At 50.2% G+C, this 22,325-nt stretch overlaps 9 protein-coding genes across 9 annotated transcripts; 6 read left to right on the top strand and 3 right to left on the bottom strand.

Moving 5' to 3' along the window:
- Window positions 1–2,464: 2,464 nt before the first annotated feature.
- PHATRDRAFT_44729 (predicted protein) lies at window positions 2,465–4,801 on the top strand (the record flags this gene model as incomplete). The annotated part of the gene is made up of 3 exons (XM_002178885.1): window positions 2,465–3,296; window positions 3,368–3,931; window positions 4,040–4,801. The coding sequence occupies exons 1-3, from the start codon at window positions 2,523–2,525 to the stop codon at window positions 4,799–4,801; spliced, it is 2,100 nt and encodes a 699-aa protein (XP_002178921.1). The 5' UTR covers window positions 2,465–2,522.
- A 415-nt stretch (window positions 4,802–5,216) lies between these two features.
- On the top strand, window positions 5,217–10,455 carry PHATRDRAFT_44728 (predicted protein; the record flags this gene model as incomplete). Its single annotated transcript, XM_002178884.1, has 5 exons — window positions 5,217–5,451; window positions 5,655–5,715; window positions 5,870–8,485; window positions 8,553–9,353; window positions 9,433–10,455. Exons 1-5 carry the CDS (start codon window positions 5,408–5,410, stop codon window positions 10,453–10,455), a joined length of 4,545 nt encoding a protein of 1,514 aa, XP_002178920.1. The 5' UTR covers window positions 5,217–5,407.
- Window positions 10,456–10,699: 244 nt separating this feature from the next.
- Window positions 10,700–12,266, bottom strand: PHATRDRAFT_44727 (predicted protein; the record flags this gene model as incomplete). Its single annotated transcript, XM_002178660.1, has 2 exons — window positions 11,290–12,266; window positions 10,700–11,240 (listed from the first exon to the last, which is right to left on the bottom strand). Exons 1-2 carry the CDS (start codon window positions 12,144–12,146, stop codon window positions 10,700–10,702), a joined length of 1,398 nt encoding a protein of 465 aa, XP_002178696.1. The 5' UTR covers window positions 12,147–12,266.
- A 482-nt stretch (window positions 12,267–12,748) lies between these two features.
- Window positions 12,749–13,303, top strand: PHATRDRAFT_11358 (predicted protein; the record flags this gene model as incomplete). The annotated part of the gene is made up of 1 exon (XM_002178883.1): window positions 12,749–13,303. A coding segment is annotated over one exon (555 nt), but the record flags the coding sequence as incomplete, so codon positions are not given.
- A 180-nt stretch (window positions 13,304–13,483) lies between these two features.
- PHATRDRAFT_44725 (predicted protein) lies at window positions 13,484–14,585 on the bottom strand. The gene is made up of 2 exons (XM_002178659.1): window positions 14,519–14,585; window positions 13,484–14,287 (listed from the first exon to the last, which is right to left on the bottom strand). Exon 2 carries the CDS (start codon window positions 14,280–14,282, stop codon window positions 13,794–13,796), a length of 489 nt encoding a protein of 162 aa, XP_002178695.1. The 5' UTR covers window positions 14,283–14,287; window positions 14,519–14,585; the 3' UTR covers window positions 13,484–13,793.
- A 608-nt stretch (window positions 14,586–15,193) lies between these two features.
- PHATRDRAFT_44724 (predicted protein) lies at window positions 15,194–16,088 on the top strand (the record flags this gene model as incomplete). Its single annotated transcript, XM_002178882.1, has 3 exons — window positions 15,194–15,276; window positions 15,574–15,637; window positions 15,739–16,088. 3 exons carry the CDS (start codon window positions 15,194–15,196, stop codon window positions 16,015–16,017), a joined length of 426 nt encoding a protein of 141 aa, XP_002178918.1. The 3' UTR covers window positions 16,018–16,088.
- Window positions 16,089–16,148: 60 nt separating this feature from the next.
- Window positions 16,149–16,987, bottom strand: PHATRDRAFT_34217 (predicted protein; the record flags this gene model as incomplete). The annotated part of the gene is made up of 2 exons (XM_002178658.1): window positions 16,149–16,208; window positions 16,241–16,987. The coding sequence occupies 2 exons, from the start codon at window positions 16,985–16,987 to the stop codon at window positions 16,149–16,151; spliced, it is 807 nt and encodes a 268-aa protein (XP_002178694.1).
- Window positions 16,988–17,444: 457 nt separating this feature from the next.
- PHATRDRAFT_34216 (predicted protein) lies at window positions 17,445–18,143 on the top strand (the record flags this gene model as incomplete). The annotated part of the gene is made up of 1 exon (XM_002178881.1): window positions 17,445–18,143. One exon carries the CDS (start codon window positions 17,445–17,447, stop codon window positions 18,141–18,143), a length of 699 nt encoding a protein of 232 aa, XP_002178917.1.
- A 760-nt stretch (window positions 18,144–18,903) lies between these two features.
- Window positions 18,904–22,161, top strand: PHATRDRAFT_26387 (predicted protein; the record flags this gene model as incomplete). Its single annotated transcript, XM_002178880.1, has 2 exons — window positions 18,904–19,050; window positions 19,150–22,161. Coding segments are annotated over 2 exons (3,159 nt in total), but the record flags the coding sequence as incomplete, so codon positions are not given.
- Between the last annotated feature and the right edge of the window lie 164 nt (window positions 22,162–22,325).

Genomic DNA, 22,325 nt, shown 5'->3' with positions numbered 1-22,325 from the left:
CTTTTGACGTCCGAGCTCGGCCACCACACCAACGGCCTGATCGACTAACTCCGACGAATCTAGCGACATGCTCGAAAAAAACCGAGGCGATGGTTCACTGGAAGAAGCAGCGGAACTCAAGGTCGCAGACAATGTATTTTCCGTGTTTTGCTGCTGTTGTTGTTGTTGTTGTTGTTGTTGTTGTTGTTGTTGCTGTTCAGTCCAGTACATGTGCGTCAGAGTTCGCACATCTTTGATGGACGTGGAAAACTTTGCAATAGTATTGACGAGGGCGACAACTTCGTTGCGCTCGAGGGACGGTGAGGAGGTCAACAAGATTTTCAGTGCCGCTCCGTATCCCATCATGGCCATTTTCCCGTGCAGTTTGCAGCGTTGACACTGGACGCAATCCAGAATGGCGCTAACGTTGTGAAAGACGCCTTTGAAATTCTCTTGCAGTATGTGGACGTCGGCAATGCTGGTTGTCGCCGCGTCGGCACTGCTGCCTTGGATTGTCGTCACCGACGGATCCGGCGATGCGGTAAAGAGGACGGACTCGTCAAATGCGGCAAAGACTCCGGAACATGATTTGAGAATGGATGTATCCAGTAGGCGTTTGAGCAGAACGGTGGCTGTTTCGTCTTCCACGACGTTGCCGGTCCGAATGTCGAGTTTGTACAATTCCGGTGCGTACTTGTGCAGGGCCCGCAACAAGACGAGGTAGGAGAAATGCAAATTTCGAATGTGGGAATCGTTGGTATCCTTGTGTACGTCGTTTTCGGAATAGAATTTTTGCATAAAGTAGGAAGGGTTGGCTTGCCAGGAATCTCGTCCTTTGCGTTTGGATGGTGCGTAGTAGTGTCTGGCAATGGAAACGGTGGTTGACGTGTGCAAACCGGATAAGAGTCGATAGAGGACACGTTCTTCGAGACACGTTTCGTCGGGTTGTCCATCCACGACGACGCAATTTTCGTCGTAAATGGCTTTCCAAATGTGTGTCCCGTTGTAGCCGGTGTTGTGTTCGGGATTCTTGACCAGGTTGATGGTGTTCGAGTCGGGACCTTGTCCGATGCGATCGCACAAATCCATCCAAAAGCCATCGTTGGCACAGTCTTCCTGTTGCTCCCGTGTGGGATCTTCCACAACGACCATATCTACGTGACTTTTCCAGGCAAAGGTGTTTTTCTGTTCCGTGGATTGGAAACCTTGTTTTTGAATCGTGGAGAGGACGTTGGATTCGAGCATGCCGTTGGTAGGATCGGTGGTAGTAGCAGTGGTATCCGTACGGGTGCTACTCGCCAGCGACCAGGGAATGTGTGCGGGATTGTCTGGACTATCGGGATCCGCGTCGTCGTCGTCCGGAGCCAGGTGACACAGAGGGGCTTCGTCTTCTTCGGGTTCTTGATAACCGAATGTTGTCAGGTCATCACCGAATCCCAGAGGCGAGGAGGGAATTCCGGCACATTTGAACTCCTCCGGTTCCGCGTGTTCGTCGTCACCCGCTGCGGCAGTCCAGGCACGGAGGGGGCAATTGTGATTAAGATCCACGACGTAATTCCGAAAGAAGTGTGTCTGTACGAGTTCGTGTAGAATGGTGTACAGTTGGGAATCGTTGGCGGCTTCCAAGTCTTCCACGTTGCAGAGAACGTCGTCGATGGGACCGCTGGTTCCAGGCGGAGGAGTGTGTGTGGCGTGTCGTGCCGCCGGAGTGTTGACGAATCGATACTCGTTCGTCGGAGCCTGGAGGATGGGCGACGACCCGTGTGTTTCTTCCACGGCGAGGACGACCGACGGGGAGATCCCCACGATGCCACACAGGCATACGACGGTGACTATCCGTCCGGGAAGGGTGTTTCGAGACCACGGGAACCAAGGCTCGGTCGTGGACTCGTGGCGTACACTACGACGCTCGGCACGAATCCGCCGCATCGTGTCTCCAAATGCCGTCGATGGTGGGATTGTGTCAAGCAAGTTTCCCAAACGGACGGCAACGGGATTGTGAGGAACGGTGCCAGTGTAGAATGGCGTCGAATGGAATGGCACGCCATAATACCGTATTAGAGAGGACTGTTGTGTGTGACCCAAACGGGGTCACGCACGGGGATCGACTCGATTCGATTCGTTTTGGTCCCGTGCGTGAGTGGACGGACGTACGGTAGGTAGGTGAAAAGAATGGAACGCAACACGAACAGTCACGGCAGGCTACTTACAGGTTTCTTACCAAACCTGTACCAGTCAGTATAGGTATTACGCCACACGGTTGAGGAACCCTCCGCGTTGTTCTGCCACGTGGAGGTTTCGTTCCAAGCCGTGCGATTCAAACTAGGGTAGGTGTATAGGTATATGGTCGGTTTTCCAATCCGTCTCGTGTCGACAGCCCATTGCTCCCTCTCGTAACACTATATTGATTGGTCTCGCTCCCTCACGAACGGTCTACACTGTCATTACCGTAACTATTCACCACGGATCCACAACCCGTACCTGTTGTTCCCCACCCATACTACACACACACGTCGAGTGTGTTACTGCGTGCACCAGAGACAATGGACGTTACGCAAAGTCAACTAGCCGACGAGGCCATCCAGCGTGCCAAGGCCATTGCGGCGCGCCTCACGGGACAACCCGTCCCCGTTACGCACGACGGCACCGCCGACGCCAATTCCACAACCTCATCCACGGGGAAACGCAAACGCTGGGGTCTCACACCCGACGATACCGACGACGATCCAAACAACAACAACAACAACAACAACAACAACAACAACAACAACAACAACAACAACAACAACAACAACAGTACTCAGAAACTATCCGCAGTGCAAGTGGAACTCGTCAGTAAACGATTCTGGATCGCCACGAGCGAAGCCAAACCGCCGTCACACTTTCTTTCCTATCTCACACCCCGCTTTGAGGACTGCGTCGAGTCCTTACGCAACAACAACATCAACAAAGCGTCAGCCTTGTCGATTGTCTTTCACGGACGAGGTTCGTCCAGTCAACCCCCGCCTCCGGGAATGCCGCAAGAGCCACTCCACGTGATTGTTCAAGGAACCGCAGCGCTCGTAGCGCAAGCCCAGGATAAGGTACACCAGCTATTGTTGGATGCCGAAGAAGCTCCCCTCGAAGGCGTCGTCACAGACGCCGACAACACGCAGGCATTGACCACTATTGCCGCCAATCGCGACAACGACACGCACTCACACGCTCTCTCGTCCTACCGACCCGCATCGGTCGCACAAATGATTGGACAGGCAAATCTACCACCCGAAACACACGGTGGACCCATGCTGGACGACGAAATATTGGTACCCACTGGCGTACGTATCCATTTTGTACCGTGATGCACTCGACTTTCTCACAACTCACAACTCCCGTTCCATTGTCACAGGTTGTGGGATTCATCATTGGCCGGGGTGGCGAAAACATTACCGCCATGCAAGCCCAAACAGGGGTCAAGGTGCAGATTCAAAAGGAACACGAACTCGTACCGGGACAGACTACCCGCACCATTCTACTCCAAGGCGCCACCCAGGAATCCATTGACGCTTGTAAACGCATCATTGAAGCCAAAGTACAGGAACGCGTACGTTCCTACAACGCCAACCAATCCTCGTTGCAAGGAGCCACCGGATTAGGAGGATCCGGTAAGGATCCCAAGGTCGAAATGGCCCTCGCGGCCGGACATCAACTCGTCGAAGTACAGGTTCCCGACGCGGACGTGGGCTTGATTATTGGCAAAATGGGCGCCACCATTAAGCACATTCAAGCCACCACCGGAGCCGCCGTGCAAGTCCCCCACGCCGTACCTGGAGAAGCTACGCGGCTCCTCCAGATTACTCACCCGTCGCGGGAAGGCGCGGAACAAGCCAAACGCATGGTCCAAGAACTACTCGACTCCAAAATTCATCACCAACAAAACGAAGCCCCCTCGCAAACATCCGTGGAAGTAAACGTACGTACACACAAAGCTATCCTGTGACGCATAGCCGTCTTTCTTTTGCTACTCGTGCCTTTGTTCCCTCACACTCATCGCCTGTGCGTTTCGATCGTATTGCCACAGATTCCGGATCGCGATGTCGGGTTGTGCATTGGTCGACAAGGTTGTGTCATTCGACACATGCAAAGTGTCACGAATACGCGTATCCAGATTCCGTCTCAGCCCATGCCGGGACACACGTATCGCGTCGCCACCGTCACGGGCACACCGGAAGGCTGTGCCGAAGCCAAGGCCATGATGGAACGCATCAGTCACGAGCAGTCCTCGGCCGGGGTCTTATCCGGCGCACCACCGAGTAACGGGTACGGATCTCAAAGTGCCTACTACGGCCAACAGCAGCAACAGCAGCAGTCACACGATGCTAACGGAGTGTATTCGGCCGAATGGGCAGCGTATCACGCCGCACAAGCGGCGGTGGCCGCGGCCGCCGCAGCCCAGCAACCAACGGTACAATCCGCTCCGGCGGCCGCAGTGTACTCTACTCCAGCCGCTGCGCCGACTACCACAACATCCGCTACCGCCTCACAGCCTGCGGCGGACGCGTACTACGAACAATACTTTCGATACGCGTACTACTACGGCGATGACGCGGCGCGTCAATATTATGGTGCGTGGTCTCCTCCACCAGGAACTCCCAATCCGTACGGCGTAAATCCCAACGGCATCACTGCGGCTCCGGCAGCGGCTCCCGTGGCCGCAAGCACCTCAACCACCCCCGCACCAACTCCGGCATCCACCGTGCCCGACGCCACGGATTCGGCAGTCCGGGACACTGGGAGGCGCAAGGTCTCCAACTTGCCAGCGTGGATGACGAACCAGAATTAGACCGTTACGATCGGTTGGCCACGGAAGCCGAATCCCTTTGAAATTGCTCGTCAATCGACAAGCGAACGTTACTGGAGCTTTTGTCATGCTTGTTCAAACTGCCATGTTTTTTTGGATTTGCTCGCCCGTTTCTCAACACGTTAAATTTTAGAAAATTCTCTCTTGCGTGATTTTGTGTTGATGCGCCTGACAATTGTATCGTTTCTTCTTCGTCAAATTTCGTTGTGCATTGTTCTCACCACTAAACATTGCCTCTGTATTCATGTTTGACTCGGGTCGCGCGCCTCGGCTGTTCCTGCTCGCCGCGGGACATCGAAAATGTGGACCGCCACATAGATTGGATAGTGGCATACCAAAACAAGCAACAATTTACCAGAGCGATATTACGAAGGAAAGCTAAACTGCGCACGTCTATGGCGAGTCGGAGAATGGGATTATACCAGTCTTGCACCGTTTGAAAGCCAGGTGGATCTGTTTTAGACTAGTGGGTCAAGCTCTTTTTACTCGGAGGTCAGCCGAGTCTTTCACAAAAGATATAAAGTTTCGACTTACTGTATACGCGTGCGGTTGTACGGAGACAGCAGGCACAATCGGATATTTTAGAGGATGACATCTGATATCATTGAAGGTCTGCGTGTCAAGGAAACATGGTGAGTCGATATTGAGGTCGGGAAAATAGTTCTTGGCGTTTGCCAGCTATATTTGGATTTTGTACCGCAGTAAAACCGAGTGGTGTTGCCGGGATTGCACTGTCCATAGGTAGGCTGCCAATTTCTCTGACGAACAGCGCGGGTCGAGTCAATATGGGAACATGTGATGCGATTGGACACATCATTAGATACAACTTAAGTAGTAGGTGTGTAGACAATGGTGATTTCACGGACCAAGAAGATGTGCTCACAGATGCGACAAAAGTTAGTTTTGACTATGATGTCAATGCTAACCCATGACGTCATCTGGAGGACCTACTTACACACGGGACTACTGAATCATCCATTTCGAGAAGAATTGTCAGATGGAACACTGGAAACCATTGATTACAGACTGCTTTGTTCCCATCCGAAATAGAGAATGAGTCGCCATCGTAACGAAATATGGAGAACCAAACGCTTGAGAAGGAGGCAGTCTCCACTCTTATCACCAAGTGCGCTACTGGGACTCAGTTTGCTGCTAACTCCATCCGTTGCCGAAGGATGGAAACACGCGCTCTTGTCTCCGGAGGCGAAGTCAAGTGTTTCCGCTGAGCCGTGGAACGTTTGGCGAGGAGGTTCTTTGGAGAGCGAAGGCAATGGGAGCGACGAGAATAGTGAGCCGGCTACAAGTGGTATGAAAATGGAGGCGAGCTGTGAACCACCTGGACCGTTGGCTCCGTCGCCTCCATTGGCCGCTTTGGGAACAAAGAGTTGTGCTACAACCAAAGCATCCAGGCAAACGTCAGAATTTTTAGAAGATCTCATACGCCGATCAGGCGTAGACGAAAGGACCGAATCTTGCAATCTACGACATTTGATCTCGAATCGAAAAATGACTTACCTGGAAAAACTTTACGCGGAAGATTCCGACAGCACCCAAACCCCCCACACGCCCAATAGAGCCATACTGCAGTATCTGGCACCCAAAATTCCAGCCATCAAGCATTCACCCGAAATTTCCTTACGGATTCAGTCGGCTCGATCGGACGTGGATGCTGGAGTCGCGGCGGCTTTGATCGGAACATTGGCGCATGCACAGGAATTGTACGAACGCCACCTTGGCAGTCGCCGAGTCGCCAGCGAGAAAGAGGAGCCATACGGACCTGCTGGGAGAAGTCCGAAGCGAGTAGATACGTTTCATGGCGAAAAATTAGAGCTAATCAAAGATCGTCGTTTCGAACAGCTCGTCGAATGCATTCTCTGTGGAGTCGACGTCAAGATGCGAATGGCAGAACACGCAAGATTGAACAATGATCGCAAAACTGGAATTCACGATATTGAAGAAGTTCTCGATCGCGCCGACTCGACTCCAGCCTACACAGAAGGACTAACAATTCGAGATTCATGTCGAGCGGCATGGGGACTTGCCGTTCTCGGAGTGCATTGTCTGGGTACTATTGGGGGCGAAAGGGTGTTGCACATTTTGACAGCGCTGTCCTTGCGGATACGAGAACTGCTACTGGCACGGCTACAACTTTTGCGACAAGATGACTTGTACTCGGATTTTGGACGCGAAATGTCGAATCTGTCGCTGAAAGAGCGGCTAATGCAACGATCAGAGGAGATCGCTGAGGATGCCGCTACTGTAATGTGGACGTTTGCCTGTGTCCGAGTTTGTACGGGACTACGAACCGTTCCACTGTTCGAAGCATGCTGCTTAGTTCTATGTCAAGACCCTTTTGCCTTGCGGCGGCGTGCACAAGACGTAGAACTGATGTCGGAAAAGAGCAACGTAGGAATTAACGATGTCGTGGAACTCTTGGAGAAGTCGGAGACGCATGGTACAGAGGACGAATCGGAATCAGAGTCTTCTCAAAGCGAGGCAAGGGGCACTCTAGTAAACTGGTTGTCTCCGAAAGAAGTCATTGACATTCTTTGGGCCCTGGCGCTGCATGATAGCAAAGAAAAGGATGAGGCTGCACTTTCGGTAACAGCTGCAGGCCTATGTGAAATTGCCTTCGACAAAATGGTACAGCTTCTCGAATCGGAGCTGCTTTCATTGCGAGTCTGCAGCTACGAGAAGCTTACGGTTGAAGTCGCGGACGCCTCCAGCATTCTTGCATCGGAATCTTCTGCCAGTTCGTTAGAGAGTATAACAATTACGAGCCCAGAGAAAACAGAATCTATCCGAGACGTCGATGTTATGGACGCTACCGCAATTCTCAGCTCTGTCGAACACCATGACGAAGAGGTCGCGAGAGGACTTTTAACCACAATAGAGACAGAGACTATGGCTGTCGAGTCACTGAATGGGCATGGTGGTACGGAAGAACTTCACGTCGTAAATGCGGCTACTCTTCTGGCAACGTCGCCTCGGTCGGAAAGAGAAGGCCTGGAAAACGCGTCCTCGGATGAGAGTCTACCACTACGGGCCTCATCACAATCGGACATACCATTCGATCAGGAGGAAAACCCTCAAAAGCCGAATGTGGGTTTACCCGATTTTGGAGACAGGGACACATCGTCGACTGACATCCTGCTAGCATCACACGAACATCCAAGCAGGCTCGCTAGACTCCAGACATTCACGCCTCACGACTTGTGCTCTTTAGCATGGGCGGCAACGGAGCTCCGCGATTCTTTGAGGCCCTACGTGACAAAGATGGTAATGGAAATCTTCATGAGTCTCGGATCCAATTCCGTGATGCAGTTGGATGGAAGCGACCTGACAAATTTGGTGTGGGCAGTAGCAAAAGGACACGTCTCAGATGAAGACGAGACTGTTCTGATAGAGTTTGCTGACCAAGTTGCGCAGCGATCCCTCAAGCTTATCCATGAAAGCGAGACTCAGACCGAAAACTGGGGTCACTATGGAGCTTCCGCTTTGATTCACTTCCATCCTCCAGAACTTAGTCGTTTGCTATGGTCTATAACGTCCATTTATGCATCCTCCCGTCATTGCGGAGATCGATTGGAAAGCTTCGAACGACTCGCCACCATCTCCCTCGTAGTAGCCAGTTCGCAGATTGAAGCATTCGGAACTGAGGACTTGGTACGTCAACAGGTATCTGATCAGGTCTACTGTTCAAAAAGGAGTGTGCTCTAACGATTTTTTCCAGGCTAGGATTGCTTGGTCATTTCTAGAGTTGAGCGATGTAAAGGTATCACTTGGCTGTCCTCGGATTGCTCATGCTCTCGGACTAATCTTGTCCACCGTTGAGGCATCACTCATTTTCTGGGAAAGCGGAACGACGACTTCACTTCGAAACCCTGAGTCTGAGAACGCAACCGTGAAGGAGTCTATTCGCTTCGCTTCTGTCTTTGGAAGAACGCGCTTTCATTTCCCGTTACTTGATCACAAAATGGACGAGGGCTTGGAAAATCATGTAGATTCAGCAACACATACACTTTCTGAAAAGTCTAAATTACCTCTTCTTCGTGAAATACCCACGGACCCTTCTACTTTGACGAAGCTCGCCTGTAGCTTCACCAAACTGTCGGTGGAACGACCAAGCGTCGATGCAATGGTGACATTGAATAGAGTTGCGCTACGACTCCTCTCATCAAGAGGAGGCAGGTTAATCAGAGATTGTCCGAGCGAGGATATTATTCGGTTATGCGAGGCAATTGCGATTTCCAAGGACTCCGCTAGCAATAGAGAAGTTGTGAGCTCATTTGTAAGGCGTCTGCTAAAGTTACTGAACGACGAAGGATTTGATGGCAAGAGCAGTTTGTTTTCGGATGGAAGACCTAGAGACGTTGCAAGACTAGTTTGGTCATTAGGTGAGCTTGGAGTCAAGCATGCACCCAATGCGGACGACCCTTCGACAGCTTACAGACGGCTACAGCTCACTGCAGACAGACCATTTGTCCTGGGCGATCGAGTACAGGAGCTTTTCAATTCCGATTTAGTGAAACTCGTAAGTTTATTTTCAGATGGCTTGTGTTCACAATCTCAGCTACCGCTTGACTCTAACAACTTTTTGCCATTGACTGCAGATCAACGGCCTATCGCTTCTAAACGTTGCTTCAACGAACACCGAATACTTCACTCGAGTTCTTTATCAGATGAGGGAAAGAATATCTTCCATTGACGACGTAGAAGATATCTGTATGCTCGCCGAATCCATTGGCTCGATTGAATCCTATCTACACACAATCCACGTCAGGGACGACGATGATAGTCCTTCCAAAATGACGCCGACAGGCTCTGATTACAAAAGGATCGATGGCTGCAACGACATGGTCAAGAACAATGCGGAAAGCGAAGATATTGTCGAGAAGGAGACCGCCAAAGATGTGACGTCCGCTGCAGCCCAAAACAAGGCTGTCGACGCATCAGGTGTGTCAGGTTTGCTCGAGGCATGCGACGACCTCTTCACTGCACTGGCAAACAAGTGCTCATTGCTTGCGGGTATCATGAAACCGAAAGAAGTTCGTAGGATATTAGTAGTATGCAGTATGACCCCGATACGCGCTGATGGCCTAATCGATATAATTGCTTCTGAAATTCAAAATCGAAAAGAAAAGCTACAATGTGCGCAGGAAATCCAGAACGGAAAAAATCTTCTCTCAGAAGCTGTCGCCAATGCGAAGTCAGCGCAAAGTTTATTGTGTGGCTCTAACAAAGAAGATAGTACGTTTAAGGCAATCCGCAAAGGGCTACGATCTTTTTTTCGCTCATCAGAAGACGCTGACGAAATACCAAACACGGAGACAATCGACATGGACGTTCTGGAAATCGACGAAACTGAAAAGCTTCAAATAGCGCTCGAGGCTGCTCTGAGATCCATCATTGACCTTGGGGATTACGCTGACCATGTTGAATCTTCGTGTTGTGTTACGATACTAGATATCCAGCACCAACTGGAGGAAGGAACGCTTTTCGACCTAGGTCGCTGCGAAGAACTAATCAACCTGTACCGACGGATCGACTTTCACGAAAGCATACGATTGAGTCGTTTCGACGACGACCGCCGCACGGAGATGGCGAAAGGAGTTTTGACGAGATTGCTTCCGTAGAGCATTATTGGAATGTAAGACATAAACAAGCCCATGTAAGCCAAATTCCTGCTGTTGCAGCTTATACTACTACGGCACACACTGCCACCTGCAATAGAATCCGTTTGCGCTTGGTTGGTCGAGATGGGACGTCGACTAACTTTCTGCCTGCCAAAAATTTACAACATAAGGCAGTACTTCCTTTTGTTTCGATTCCTACCCGAAGAGGGTGTTTTTACGGACGCCTTGCCTTCCTTCTATAATTTCAAAATACTGACCAAAGGATCGTGTTTGCTCCTTCGAACGGCAAGGTCGTCCGACGTATGGTCGGATCTTTTCCCGATAAGAAATGGAGCAAGTCCTCGTGAGTGCTTACGGGTTTATCGATACCGGGTCTTCTTCGATGCGGAAACAGTCGAAAGAAGACACAGCATGGAACAATCACCAAAGGCACTTGTCTCTGAATTGCTACGTCAACGATTGCGTCCGTAGCTTTGTCAGGATGCAGCGCTACAATAGCCGTACAGTTCGACAACAAATAGTGGTCTCCTTCACAAACTGGCAAGGATGCTTGTTCGTCGTGTCGAAACTCCACAGGTTTACCAAACCAGGCTCGATACGAGCTGTACTGGACCGGCTGACAATACATAGTTGAACCGTCATCTACTAACTCGAGGTTTGGTTGCAATGAGTGCATTCGTCGCTTGTGCATCGCTCGATTCCAAATTTTTCGATCTCTACCTGGAAGTTTTCCCACAGTCTCTCTAATAAAAAGTGCACGCGATGGATGAGGATCAGTACTTGGTCTGGAGGTGCAAGAAAGTGCGACAAAAACATTGAATGTACGACGCATACCTTGGATCGACGATTGTGGACTGTACACCAGCCAATCCAAGTGCCATGGAGACATGTCCGGATCCACCAGCGGCATCGACGACGCCAGTACCGCCATTGAGAGCATCAATAGCTTGCTGACGGAGAACTAGTAAATGAGGGAACTTGAGTTTGGTCATACTTCCGTCTAGGGTAGCCCATTCTGATGAATCTGGAAATGCATGCGTAATCGGATGCTTACGATCGAATATCTGCTGCATTGTCATATTAACGAGAAAGTTGGTCACGTACTCGCCCTGTCTCCGTTTCCCGAGTCCACCGGCGTGGCAATTCCTTCCACCCAGTTGAGGAGTGCTAAGGATAGTATCGGAGGAGGATAAAGCGGAATTTAGCCCCGTAATCTTTCCTTGTAATGGGTTGACGTCGAGATATTCTTGTTGCCAATTTTGACAGCGTTTCATATTCCAACATCGTGGTGTAGTCAATCGCAGAATCCTTGTAGCGTCTTTCAATGAATGCAGGTCGACGACCATCCGCGGTGCTTGCCATTGTGTGTCTACCTTCGTATCAGCAATTGACTTCCAAGTTCCTCCGCGAATTGTCATGAAATCTCCCAACTTGCAAAATCGGCGACAATGGGACCTGAGTTCTTTATTGTCCTTCATAAACTGCAATCGTACCAAAACGTGATCCATATTTTCATCGTCATTATAATCGCCACTATCCTGAATGGGACAAGCCAAGTGAAGCGAGGCAAATGAGGAACGGACCGACTTGCCAAATACGACGCCGCGTATCGCCGCCTCGTTATCAGAGCTAACAACTGTCTCATGGTCGTCGTCGACAGAAAACTCCGAGTCTTCTTTTATCGCCTCCATTCAAGCGAAGGGTTTAAGACGCAGGACAAGGTACAAACGTGCACCCGGCCAAAGTCTGGTAGGTCATGAGAGATATCAGACGAAGTTTTGCATCCAAGAGTCCGTCTGATAGGCAAAGGCCGTTTCGTTCGCGGCAGCCAATGAGCTCGGGGTGCGAGAAGAAAATGTGAGCACTTCAAAACTCCTATCCCGTGTCCCATGTGCTGATAGATCACCAATCATTTCGATGGAGTGATACCCACCACTTATTACTCTCAATTTTCACGGACATGGCATCTGGAGTCCTAACTATGAACCCTATTCTTGGGTCTAGAGCAGTTTCGCATTCATGTGTCAATATGACAAAAAAATGCTCTCTGCTTTGGTCACCCACACAAGATACATTGCAAAGTGAATACACCACCGCGTTCACAGCCCTTAGCCGAACGAATCTGTGGTTCATAGCAAGCGCTATGGTGAAATCCAAGATCCTCAAGCAGCTACGCAAGCAGCTGGACAAAGCAGAAAAGATAGAAAACCCGGTCCAGTACGTGGAAGAAACGAAGCGACCCAAATTTCAGCTGGACGAGCAAAGTCGAGAGCGGAATGGTTCGCCGGTGGCAACTCAGTCGCTGTCTTACGTCCCCTCAGAAGATCTCTCCGAGGAAGATTTGGATTCCTGCCTGAATTTGTTTCGAGCGAACATGGGCCAGATGTATCTCGACAGTTCGTGGGGTCTCGATATGACCAAAAAAGCGGCCGAATTTCAACATCGCAAAGCTAGGTTTGTGCTGATTCACCAGATTAATTCCAACGCGGAGGACAATCATGACATAGGCATTAGCGATAGGCCCGTGACGGCATCCACGCTTGCTGCATTTGTGCACTTTCGGTTCGAATACGATGACAATGACGATCCTTCCACGATCGTCTTGTACATTTACGAAATCCAAGTGGCCGAGGCGTACCGAAGAAAAGGTCTCGGACAAAAGCTCATGGCGCTCATGGAACAAATCGGCTGCGCAGTACAGATGAGCAAAATACTGCTGACGGTTTTTAAAAAGAATACGCAGGCCATGCAATTCTACACTGAAAAGCTTTGCTACGGCGTGGACGAAAGCAGTCCCAGCAAGTTTGGGAAATTTGCCGATTACGAGATTCTGAGCAAACCGCTATAGTCCCAGTTGTTGATGTTTTGCAGATGAGCTACGCGCGACACTATTGGTATCTCTAGAGCTGTGCTATCGTTCATTGGATTTCCATTCCTGGAACACTTCCCAGGAGAAGGGCCAAACGGTAATGCCATGTAAAATTAAACATCATACCTGTTAGCAAGCATCACGTCCAGTAGACAAATTGACACTTGCATTGTACCGAGGTTAATATTATAAAAGCCACCTATGGTTCTACGCCAGTCGGTCTCTTGCCACTTGTAGTGGACACAGATACTAGGACTCGAACGCTGCTTCGAATTTTCGCTCGTCAGTTGTACCATTCGTACTCTACCCAAAGACAATCTCGGTGCAACAGAGAAGGGTTGTCTCGTACACTATGTTTTATAGAGAATCTTATAGTCCCTATGTATCGGTATTCGCGGTAAAGCTTGTTTGCCAATCACCACCCCACAGTCACGGCGGCGAAGACAGGAATATGCCAAACGGATTTGACTTAATCCTTGCGGCTCTTGACGTCCTTCTCGTAGCCGTCAATGTTCTGATCCTTCCACGGGACCTTCTTGGGTCCTTCTTGCTTGCCACCGACATCCGCTTCGTATCCATCGATGTTCTGTCCTTTCCAGGGCGTGGCAGCGGGTTTGTCCCGGGGAGCGACGGTACGGGGAGACTTTTCACCGCTCCAACTGGTGGGGGTATCGTCGCCCTTGTTGTAGGGTGCGGATTCCTTGCGTCCGGGTTCGCCTTTCTTGAGACCCACATCGATTTCGTAGCCGTCCACGCTCTGATCCTTCCACGGGACCTTCTTGGGGCCTTCCTTGGGCCCACCGACGTCCGCTTCGTAGCCGTCAATGTTCTGGTCCTTCCAGGGGTTCGCCTTGGCGAAGAACGCGGTAGACTTGGTACCAGTCGACAGTGTAGGCATAAAAGACTGCGCTTGCACCAGCAGGAGGGCGGCAGCGATAACGGAAGAAGAAAGCTTCATGATGACTGTGGATTCCAGCAAGGGTAACGTTGGATAGATGGATAAATAGACAGGTGTGTACGTGTGAATGCGTACGCGTTATGTGTAGGAGTGGGTGTCAAGGTTTGCACACAAGAGTCGAAGCAGAGCAAGACGCGATGGGTGAATGGCAGAAGGCAGGGGAGAATGTGGTTAGCGGTAGTGATGTGGACCTTGCTGGCAACCACCAATCCGAAGCTCTTCGGAGAAACACTTACCGGTATCTGACAACCCCAACGAAACAACTTGAAGATAGGAAAGATGCGGAGAATACTTTGTACACTCCCGTCCTTTGACTGGCAGAGTGTTACAGTTCGTGCTTCCACGTTGGATCTTGCGCTTCGCATCGTCTCGACGTCACGCGCAGATGTCACGATGATGCGGATTTTCGTGAGCCGCCGAAACCGGTATCCATTTCTCGTGTGATCCTCGCAGGGCCGCGTGTCGGAACGCAACCGAATCCGAACCGCCGTTCGGTAGATCTTAAACGTAGTTCTACACTGTACGGTAACCGTTTGGCTGGTAGGCGTTTCGGAAACGTGTGGCGAGGTCTCGATGCTTGTAGACCATAAGTTAGCACGCTCTTTTTCCGTAGGAACAAAAAGGGGTATCGATTTTGCTAGCTGTTTATACCTGTTATTTCGAAAACGACACTCCATATATACAATTCGTAGATGAAAGTCGTGTTTCCATAAGGTGGCGTGTGAACTATTTTCTTGAGTCTGGCGAATGACCGAAGATATGAATTTCCTCCAATCGCATCTTTCGAATCGTCCCCGGATCGATCCAGTTTGCCTTGACAATGTTGCCAAAACTATCGGCTTCGATTTCATTCGTCAGGGCAATCCACATAAGGCCGTATCCTCACAGCGTTCGCCGACATTGCCCATACCATGATGCTCGCTGGCCTATCCCCACACACGTTCCGCCATATCTTTTCCCGCACCGCTCAAATCGCCGCGAATTACAACTCGAGGTAAGAACAGAGCTAAAAGACTTCCTCTGTTGCCGTTTACTCGCCTTCGTAAAGCTTCCACCGTTGATAACATGTCGGCTGAACAGAACGAGCCCGATTCGAAAAAGCCCAAGTGAGTATGTTTGACGTACATCTTGTATTGACTGTGAATCTGCTGCGCTCGTCCTGCGCATCCACAATGGCATCGTTGAAGGTGTCACGCACGTTATCCATCCAAAAGAAGATCAAGCGTGCGTTTTCTTCAATGGAGTCATTCCGGCGCTGACCTCTGTTGCACATTTTCTTCGAAACACTTAGAACCATGAACACGATTACGGAAGGAGTCCAATTCGATACCATCGCCCGCGAATGGCGCTGCAAGGTACGTCGGCGTATCAAGTTCTCGTTCTGGTGCAAGCATTTACCTGTGAAGAAAAGGTGACGACCTTGCTAACCAAATCGTTCCATTCTCGTTTCATTAAGTGGAGTGTTAGTGACGATAAAAAGTCGCTCCAGGAAGCGCAAAAGGCGTTGGAGTCCGTCTTGGCCGACGTCAAAAAAGTCGAAGGTGTCAAGGACGTGCAACGCGTGGTTTGTGGTGGATGTCTCGATTTCAAGGTCATGACGAGCTTGCCCGCCGACAAGTTTGGCGCCTGGGAAGAAGCCAAATTTGCCCCGGAAGAAGACTTTTTGGGAAAGCTCAAGGAAATCGACGGCATTTCAACGATTGAGACGCAGACCTTTACGCTCATGCCCATGTAGAAGAATCGGTCTTGGTTTTGGAACTCTAAATGTACGGTTCGGACACATATAGAAGAAAGATCAGAACTTATACTTTTGTTAGATTGTCGATCGACACGTGACTTTCGAACGTAATCTTCTCGTGCAAGTATTCAGACTGGTTGATCACCAGCGCCTCCCACTTGTTCGTTCCAGCTGGCTGGCGATAAATGCTGTAACAGCAATAGGACGAAGCGCCATGTACATTCCAATCGTTGCCAGTAAGCTCTTCGTAAAGGTGTGTTACGGGTCCCCCGTGAGAGACGAGTAAAATCGTTTGGCCCGCCACCGACAACTCTTCGACCGCTTTACGCATTCGTTCTCGCTGATCCGTCCGGGCTTCCATGTAGGGAGGATGAAAAGTATACGGAGTATCCAGGCGTGTTCGTGAAGCGTATTTGGTATCCATTTCGGGATCCATGTCGTTCTGGGTGGCGAGAGTCGTCTTCCAATCCAAAAGGGCTTGAACCGGTGCACGACTGGCTGGGTGGAGAGTCTCTGGAATCGGGCTCGATTGGCCTTTCGGTCGGAGTCCCCAAGTTCCGTCTGATTCTGGCAATGACCAAGAGCGATACCAGCTTTCGTTGATACTTTCGGAAAGACCGTATTCGATCCGCACGAGCGGAGAAGAAAGAACGGCTGGCGAGAGATTGGTCGAATCTTCCGACCTGCGTGTTGCTTCCCGAAACGCCCGCGCAGCAGCCACGGCCGTCTGTCGACATCGCAACAGTGGAGAAGAATAAACCTGCGTCAGAGCCGGCAACTCTAGCCGTTGCAGCTCGCTCGCTATCTGCTCGCCAAGCTTTGTTCCTTGCGTGTGACCGTGTGCCGATAACGGTGTATCCCAAGGACGAGCCGCCGTCCGTACCCAATTTTCCCCCGCATCGCGCATTATGTAGTCTGTACGCTCGCCATGGCGAGCTACGACAATAACGACATCGTGCGGATTCATAGCGCAGCCTGATTTAGATGGTTACTATTGCCAGGACTTGCCGCCTCGGTGCCCTACGGTTTTGTTGTGGTCTTTCTATTTGACTGACAGTGAAATGAACTGTGAAACTAACAGTACCATAACAGGAACTGTAACGCGAGACTGATGCCTACGGAATCATGTTCGGAATCAGGAATCTCAAATACAAAACCCATGTCTTGTAAACGAACTCCTAAAAGCTCAAGCGCCTTTCATGGATATGTGGATACGTCGAAAACAGGTTTCTTCGAGTTCCTTTATTGTTACGTCCATCACACGGTCGCTTTTTTCTTGCCAATCTTTCGTTTTCGTCTCTTTATGCGTTGACGGTGAATACTAGAAAGAGAGAGACGGTAGAAACTTACCCCCGCGGAACTCTGTTTATTCTCGAACGGATCTTTGGCGAGTTAGACTTTGGGTTCGCGGAAGGCGTGTCGATATGCAAGGCACGGGGGTCACGAATTACGACTCCAAGCCGTCGTACGGCTTTTCGGCGGCGACCACCGAATGGGACGACGCGCTCATGAAACGCGGTATTCGTACCCACGAACAAGCCATGATTGCCAAAGGTGCTTCGCCAGCAGAGGCTTCTAGGCTCACACAATTGAGAGAAGGCACAGACACAAACCGCGAAACAGAGTGGGATACCGGAAAGCAAAGTCCCGACGAAGGGGACGAGTCCGATGACGAAGATTTTCTGGACGACGACTTTTTGGTCCAATACCGGCAACAGCGTCTACATGAACTTCAATCCGAACAAAGTGCAAAGACGAAGAAAGGCACAAATTTTGGAGCAGTGATTCCGATTTCTCGTTCGGAATGGACGCGGGAAGTGAACGAAGCGTCACAGGAAAACGGAGGGATTTGGGTTATCGTTTGTTTAACAACGAGCGATACGGAACGTACGGGTGCTGTTGAACACGCCGTACGGGAGTTGGCGTTTGTTTGTACAAAGCTCAAGTTTGTGTCGATACCATCCCATCATGCCATTCCAAATTGGCCCGAATCCAACCTACCGAGCTTGTTTTTGTACCGCAACGGTACCATGCAGCATGAGCTACTAAGACTCCCGCAAAATACGAATAAAGACGATCTGGAAGAGCATTTGAAACAGCTAGGTGTTTTGGACGATACCTAGAAAGCTTGACGAACATAATGTGGTGCAGACTCACGAGAGCATTGATTGAAGCTATGTTCGCTCTGCAATGGATCTCCTTTGTGTAAATAGCTGCGTAGCAAACGTGATTGCTTCTGGGGACGCGCTTACAGTGAGCTGCATTACTTTAGGCCTTCTGAATGATACCGCTATTGCAGTTAACAGTTGGCGGTATGGCAGCATTACCGCGGAATTCAACCGTCAACGCAATGATTACCCTGGCATAGAAACGTGAATCCTGCCTCTTCAGTATAAAGGAACCGTCGGCATGGCCCGGATGGATTGCAAAGACGAGCGAGGGTAGACACTAACTTTTTTACATGGGAGTCGTGGTATACTCACGTTTGCGTAGGTACTAGAGAGTAAGCTAGCAGAGCAAGCGGTATTCTTCTCTTGTACGCAACAGAGTACCTGCTTACACCTCTAGCAATAGACGCCAGTGTCTGGCCGTCATCGGTCCACAATGGCCCATTCTCTACTTGAACATAAATGTAAAACAAAACTATTGGGTCCCTGTACTGAATCCTACCCATATCAATAGTACACGGTACTCGCGCACGAAAGAGCTTGCCGTCACTAACTTCGAAACCGCACAACAGTACGTATTCCACTCTTGTTGTGCATTGCTGCCCGTTGCCGGTCGTTGTCGACAACACCAATAGTGCCTTACCGACCTTTAGAGATATCGTTGTCGGCGTATATAGACAGATTAGAGCCATAGGGGACTACTTTTGGTGGCGTTATGGATGTCGAACAGCTGCACGTTGTCTTGCAGCAATCGTTTTCGGCCGATGCGTCGATTCGAAACCCTGCCGAACAAACCATTAAAAACCTCAAAAACTTGCCCGGTGCCGTCAATCTACTCTTGCAGGTCGCTACGGAAAAGCAGGTATGCTGAACACAGCTTAACGGAGCTCTGCGACGAGTGTAGCCCTCATCCGTCTCACGTAATCGTACATAATGTACGCGTTTCTTCCTCATTGGCCAGGTCCGTTTCGAAGTCCGACAAGCCGCTGCCATTCAACTCAAAAATATTTGCCGCGAAGGCTGGGCGGAACGTATTCATTACGCTCCGTATGCTGAAGAAGCCACGAAACCAGCTCTGCTCGCCGATGAAGACAAAGCAGTTGTGAGGGTCGGCCTGCTCAAGACGCTCCTCGACGAACCAGAAAAGAGTATCCGAGATTTGCTCGCGGAAACCTTACACACGGTGGTGATCCACGACTTTCCCGAAAAATGGCCTCAGCTCATTCCCACGCTCCTCGCGAGTATTCAAACGGGTGTCGGTGACATGGGAAAACACGGATTGCAGGTACACAATGCTCTCCTTGCACTCCGCAAAGTTTGCAAGCGATACGAATACAAAAGCAAGGAGCAACGCGGACCCCTCAACGAAATTGTCCAATCGAGTTTTCCGCTCTTGCTCCCGTTAGCGCAGCAGCTATCTGCCGAAAACGAAAACTCGCTGGAAGCCGCCATGATGCTCAAACAGATTCTCAAAATTTTTTGGTCCAGTACGCAGTTCTATTTGCCCGGTGGCGACGGATCGGAAACGTCCTCCATTGGGTTGGCACGACCGGAACAGCTGCAGCCTTGGTTTGATGTTGTGAGAAGCGCTTTACAAAAGCCCCTACCAGAAGCGTCGACGGGACTTGAACCACGTAACCAGCCAGTCGATGTCGATGCTCGCAACGCGTGGCCTTGGTGGAAGGTTAAAAAGTGGTCAGTGCAAATTATGAGCCGACTGTTTTCTCGCTACGGTATTCCAAGCTACGCGGACGATCAGGAAGCCAAGGATTTTGCCGTTTTCTTCAGTCAAAACGTGGCGCCGCAATTCTTGGGGCCTGTCTGCGAAACACTAAATCTAAGACCCTCGGGAAGTTTCTGTACCGACCGGGTAATCCACTTGTGTTTGACCTTTGTGGACTTGGCGGTCGAGCTAGCCAGTACCTACAAGTTGCTGAAGCCACATTTGGACTTTCTCTTGTATCAGGTGTGCTTTCCAACAATGTGTTTGACTCAAGAGGACATTGACTGTTTCGACAACGATCCGGTGGAATTTGTGCACAAGCAGAACAGTCCCTTGGCCGACTTTTACGACCCGCGCATGTCCGCGGTCACTCTCGTCACCGATCTAGTCAAACATCGTGGACAAGACGTAACTCAGAATTTGTTGGGACGTATGACGGCCATTTTGCACACTTACAGCCAAGCAGCCCCTGACCAAAAGAATCATGTGGAAAAGGACGGTGCCTTATTGGTGTTTGGCTCGTTGTCGAAGAATTTGTTGGCAAAAGAAAAGTATGCTGCCGAGCTTGAAGGCTTATTGGTATCCTCAGTTTTTCCGGATTTTGGGTCACCGGTCGCCTTCTTGCGATATCGTGCGTGCTGGATGGTACAGCAATATAGCACTGTCCAATGGTCCGACGATGGAGCTCATTTGCGAACTTTACTCGAAATGGTTCTAAACCGCTTGAGCGATCCCGCTCTCCCCGTACAGATTGAGGCCTCCAAGGCCCTGCGATTTTTGGTAGAAGCTGATGGCGCGGAAGAAACTCTTCTTCCCGTCCTACCTCAGCTATTGACAGAGTATTTTCGTATCATGAACGAAATTGGCAACGACGAAGTTGTGTCTGCCTTACAGGCTTTGCTCGATAAGTTTGGCCGTCACATTGAACCACACGCAGTCGCTCTTGTAACACAATTGACGAGTGCCTTTTCACAATATTGTACAGCCGGGGAAGACGACGATGATGACGACGCCGCCATGGCCGCAGCGCAGTGTCTTGAGTGCGTTGCGACGGTTCTAAAAGGCGTTTGTGGGAAAGCTTCCATGCTGAAAACTCTCGAACCACTACTGATGCCGCTGGTCTTGAAAATTCTAGGGAGCGACGGTGATTTTATTGAATATTTGGAATGTGGACTCGATATCTTGACTTTTTTAACTTTCTTTCAAGAACATATTTCGCCAGAAGTCTGGCAAGCCTTTCCTTTGATATATTTGGCTTTTGATCAATTCGCCTACGATTATCTGAACATGATGGTACCTTGCTTGCAGAGTTATATTGGCAAGTCAACCAATATTTTTTTAACCGGTACTGCCCAGCTCCCTGAAGGAGACATTCCGTATATTGATTTGATCATCAGCATAGCCGCCAAGACAGTCACGAACGACCGCGCTTCTGAATCAGAATGCCGGTACGCGCTTAGTCTGTTCATGACGATTCTTCACAATTGTCCTGGCAAGGTAGATGGATACATTCCATTTATGAACGAGATTGCGCTCGGCAAGCTCGGACAGCAAGTCAATACCGAGATTCCTTTGACTCGGTTTTCAATATTTCAGGTTCTCGGGTCTGCGCTCTACTACCAGCCTCAGCTTGAGTTGATGGAGCTCGAAAAGCGAAGCGTCACACAACAAGTTTTCACGCAATGGATAATTGATGCGGACAAAATGGAGCGATGGCTCCCAAGAAAGTTGACCGTGCTTGGTTTGTCTTCCATTTTGAGCCTGCCCACGTCGACCTTGCCTGCATCAATCATCAGCTTGCTACCGCAACTAATTCACATGGCGTGTAAATTGGCACTCGTCCTCAAAGCTGAGGCCGAGCAAACCGAGAAGGATGCCGACCAACTAATCGAGGAAGCACCTGAAAGGGATGATGGCGTTGGCGACGTTGATCTAGGATTCGACGAAAGCCAAGATGTGACAAACGAGGTAGACGAAGCTTACAGAAAAGCGCTGCAAGGAGTCTCAGGCTGGGACGATGACATGGCAAAATTCTTACTCGGTGGTTGGGAGGACGAAGGTGATGACATTGACGAAGACTACAGCTCGCCAATAGATAAAATTGACGAGCTCATTCTGCTGAATGACACCATCAAAATGGCTTTTCAAAGAGAACCTGAAGCCTATCAACAGATTCAGTCCGCCCTTCCGCCGGAACCTGTTGCGGTGGTTCAGAATTTATTTGCCAGCGCCGATATCGTACGAGCGCAAGCCACTCAGCAGGCTTCCCAGCAATCTTAACTACTGTAACCTCCCAAGACTCGGTCTCTACTAGGACGCAGACTGCCATAGAGAGTGTATCGGGTATTTCTTTGTAGTATTCGTAAGTGTCTGATCATAAAGATCACATGCCAATATGATGCCTATATCGTTTT

This window comes from Phaeodactylum tricornutum, chromosome 5, assembly GCF_000150955.2.
Source record: "Phaeodactylum tricornutum CCAP 1055/1 chromosome 5, whole genome shotgun sequence".
Classification (NCBI taxonomy): Eukaryota; Bacillariophyta; class Bacillariophyceae; order Surirellales; family Neidiaceae; genus Phaeodactylum; species Phaeodactylum tricornutum.
The sequence above is the reverse complement of the archived record's forward strand: the minus strand, read 5'-3'. Positions and strand labels throughout refer to the sequence as shown.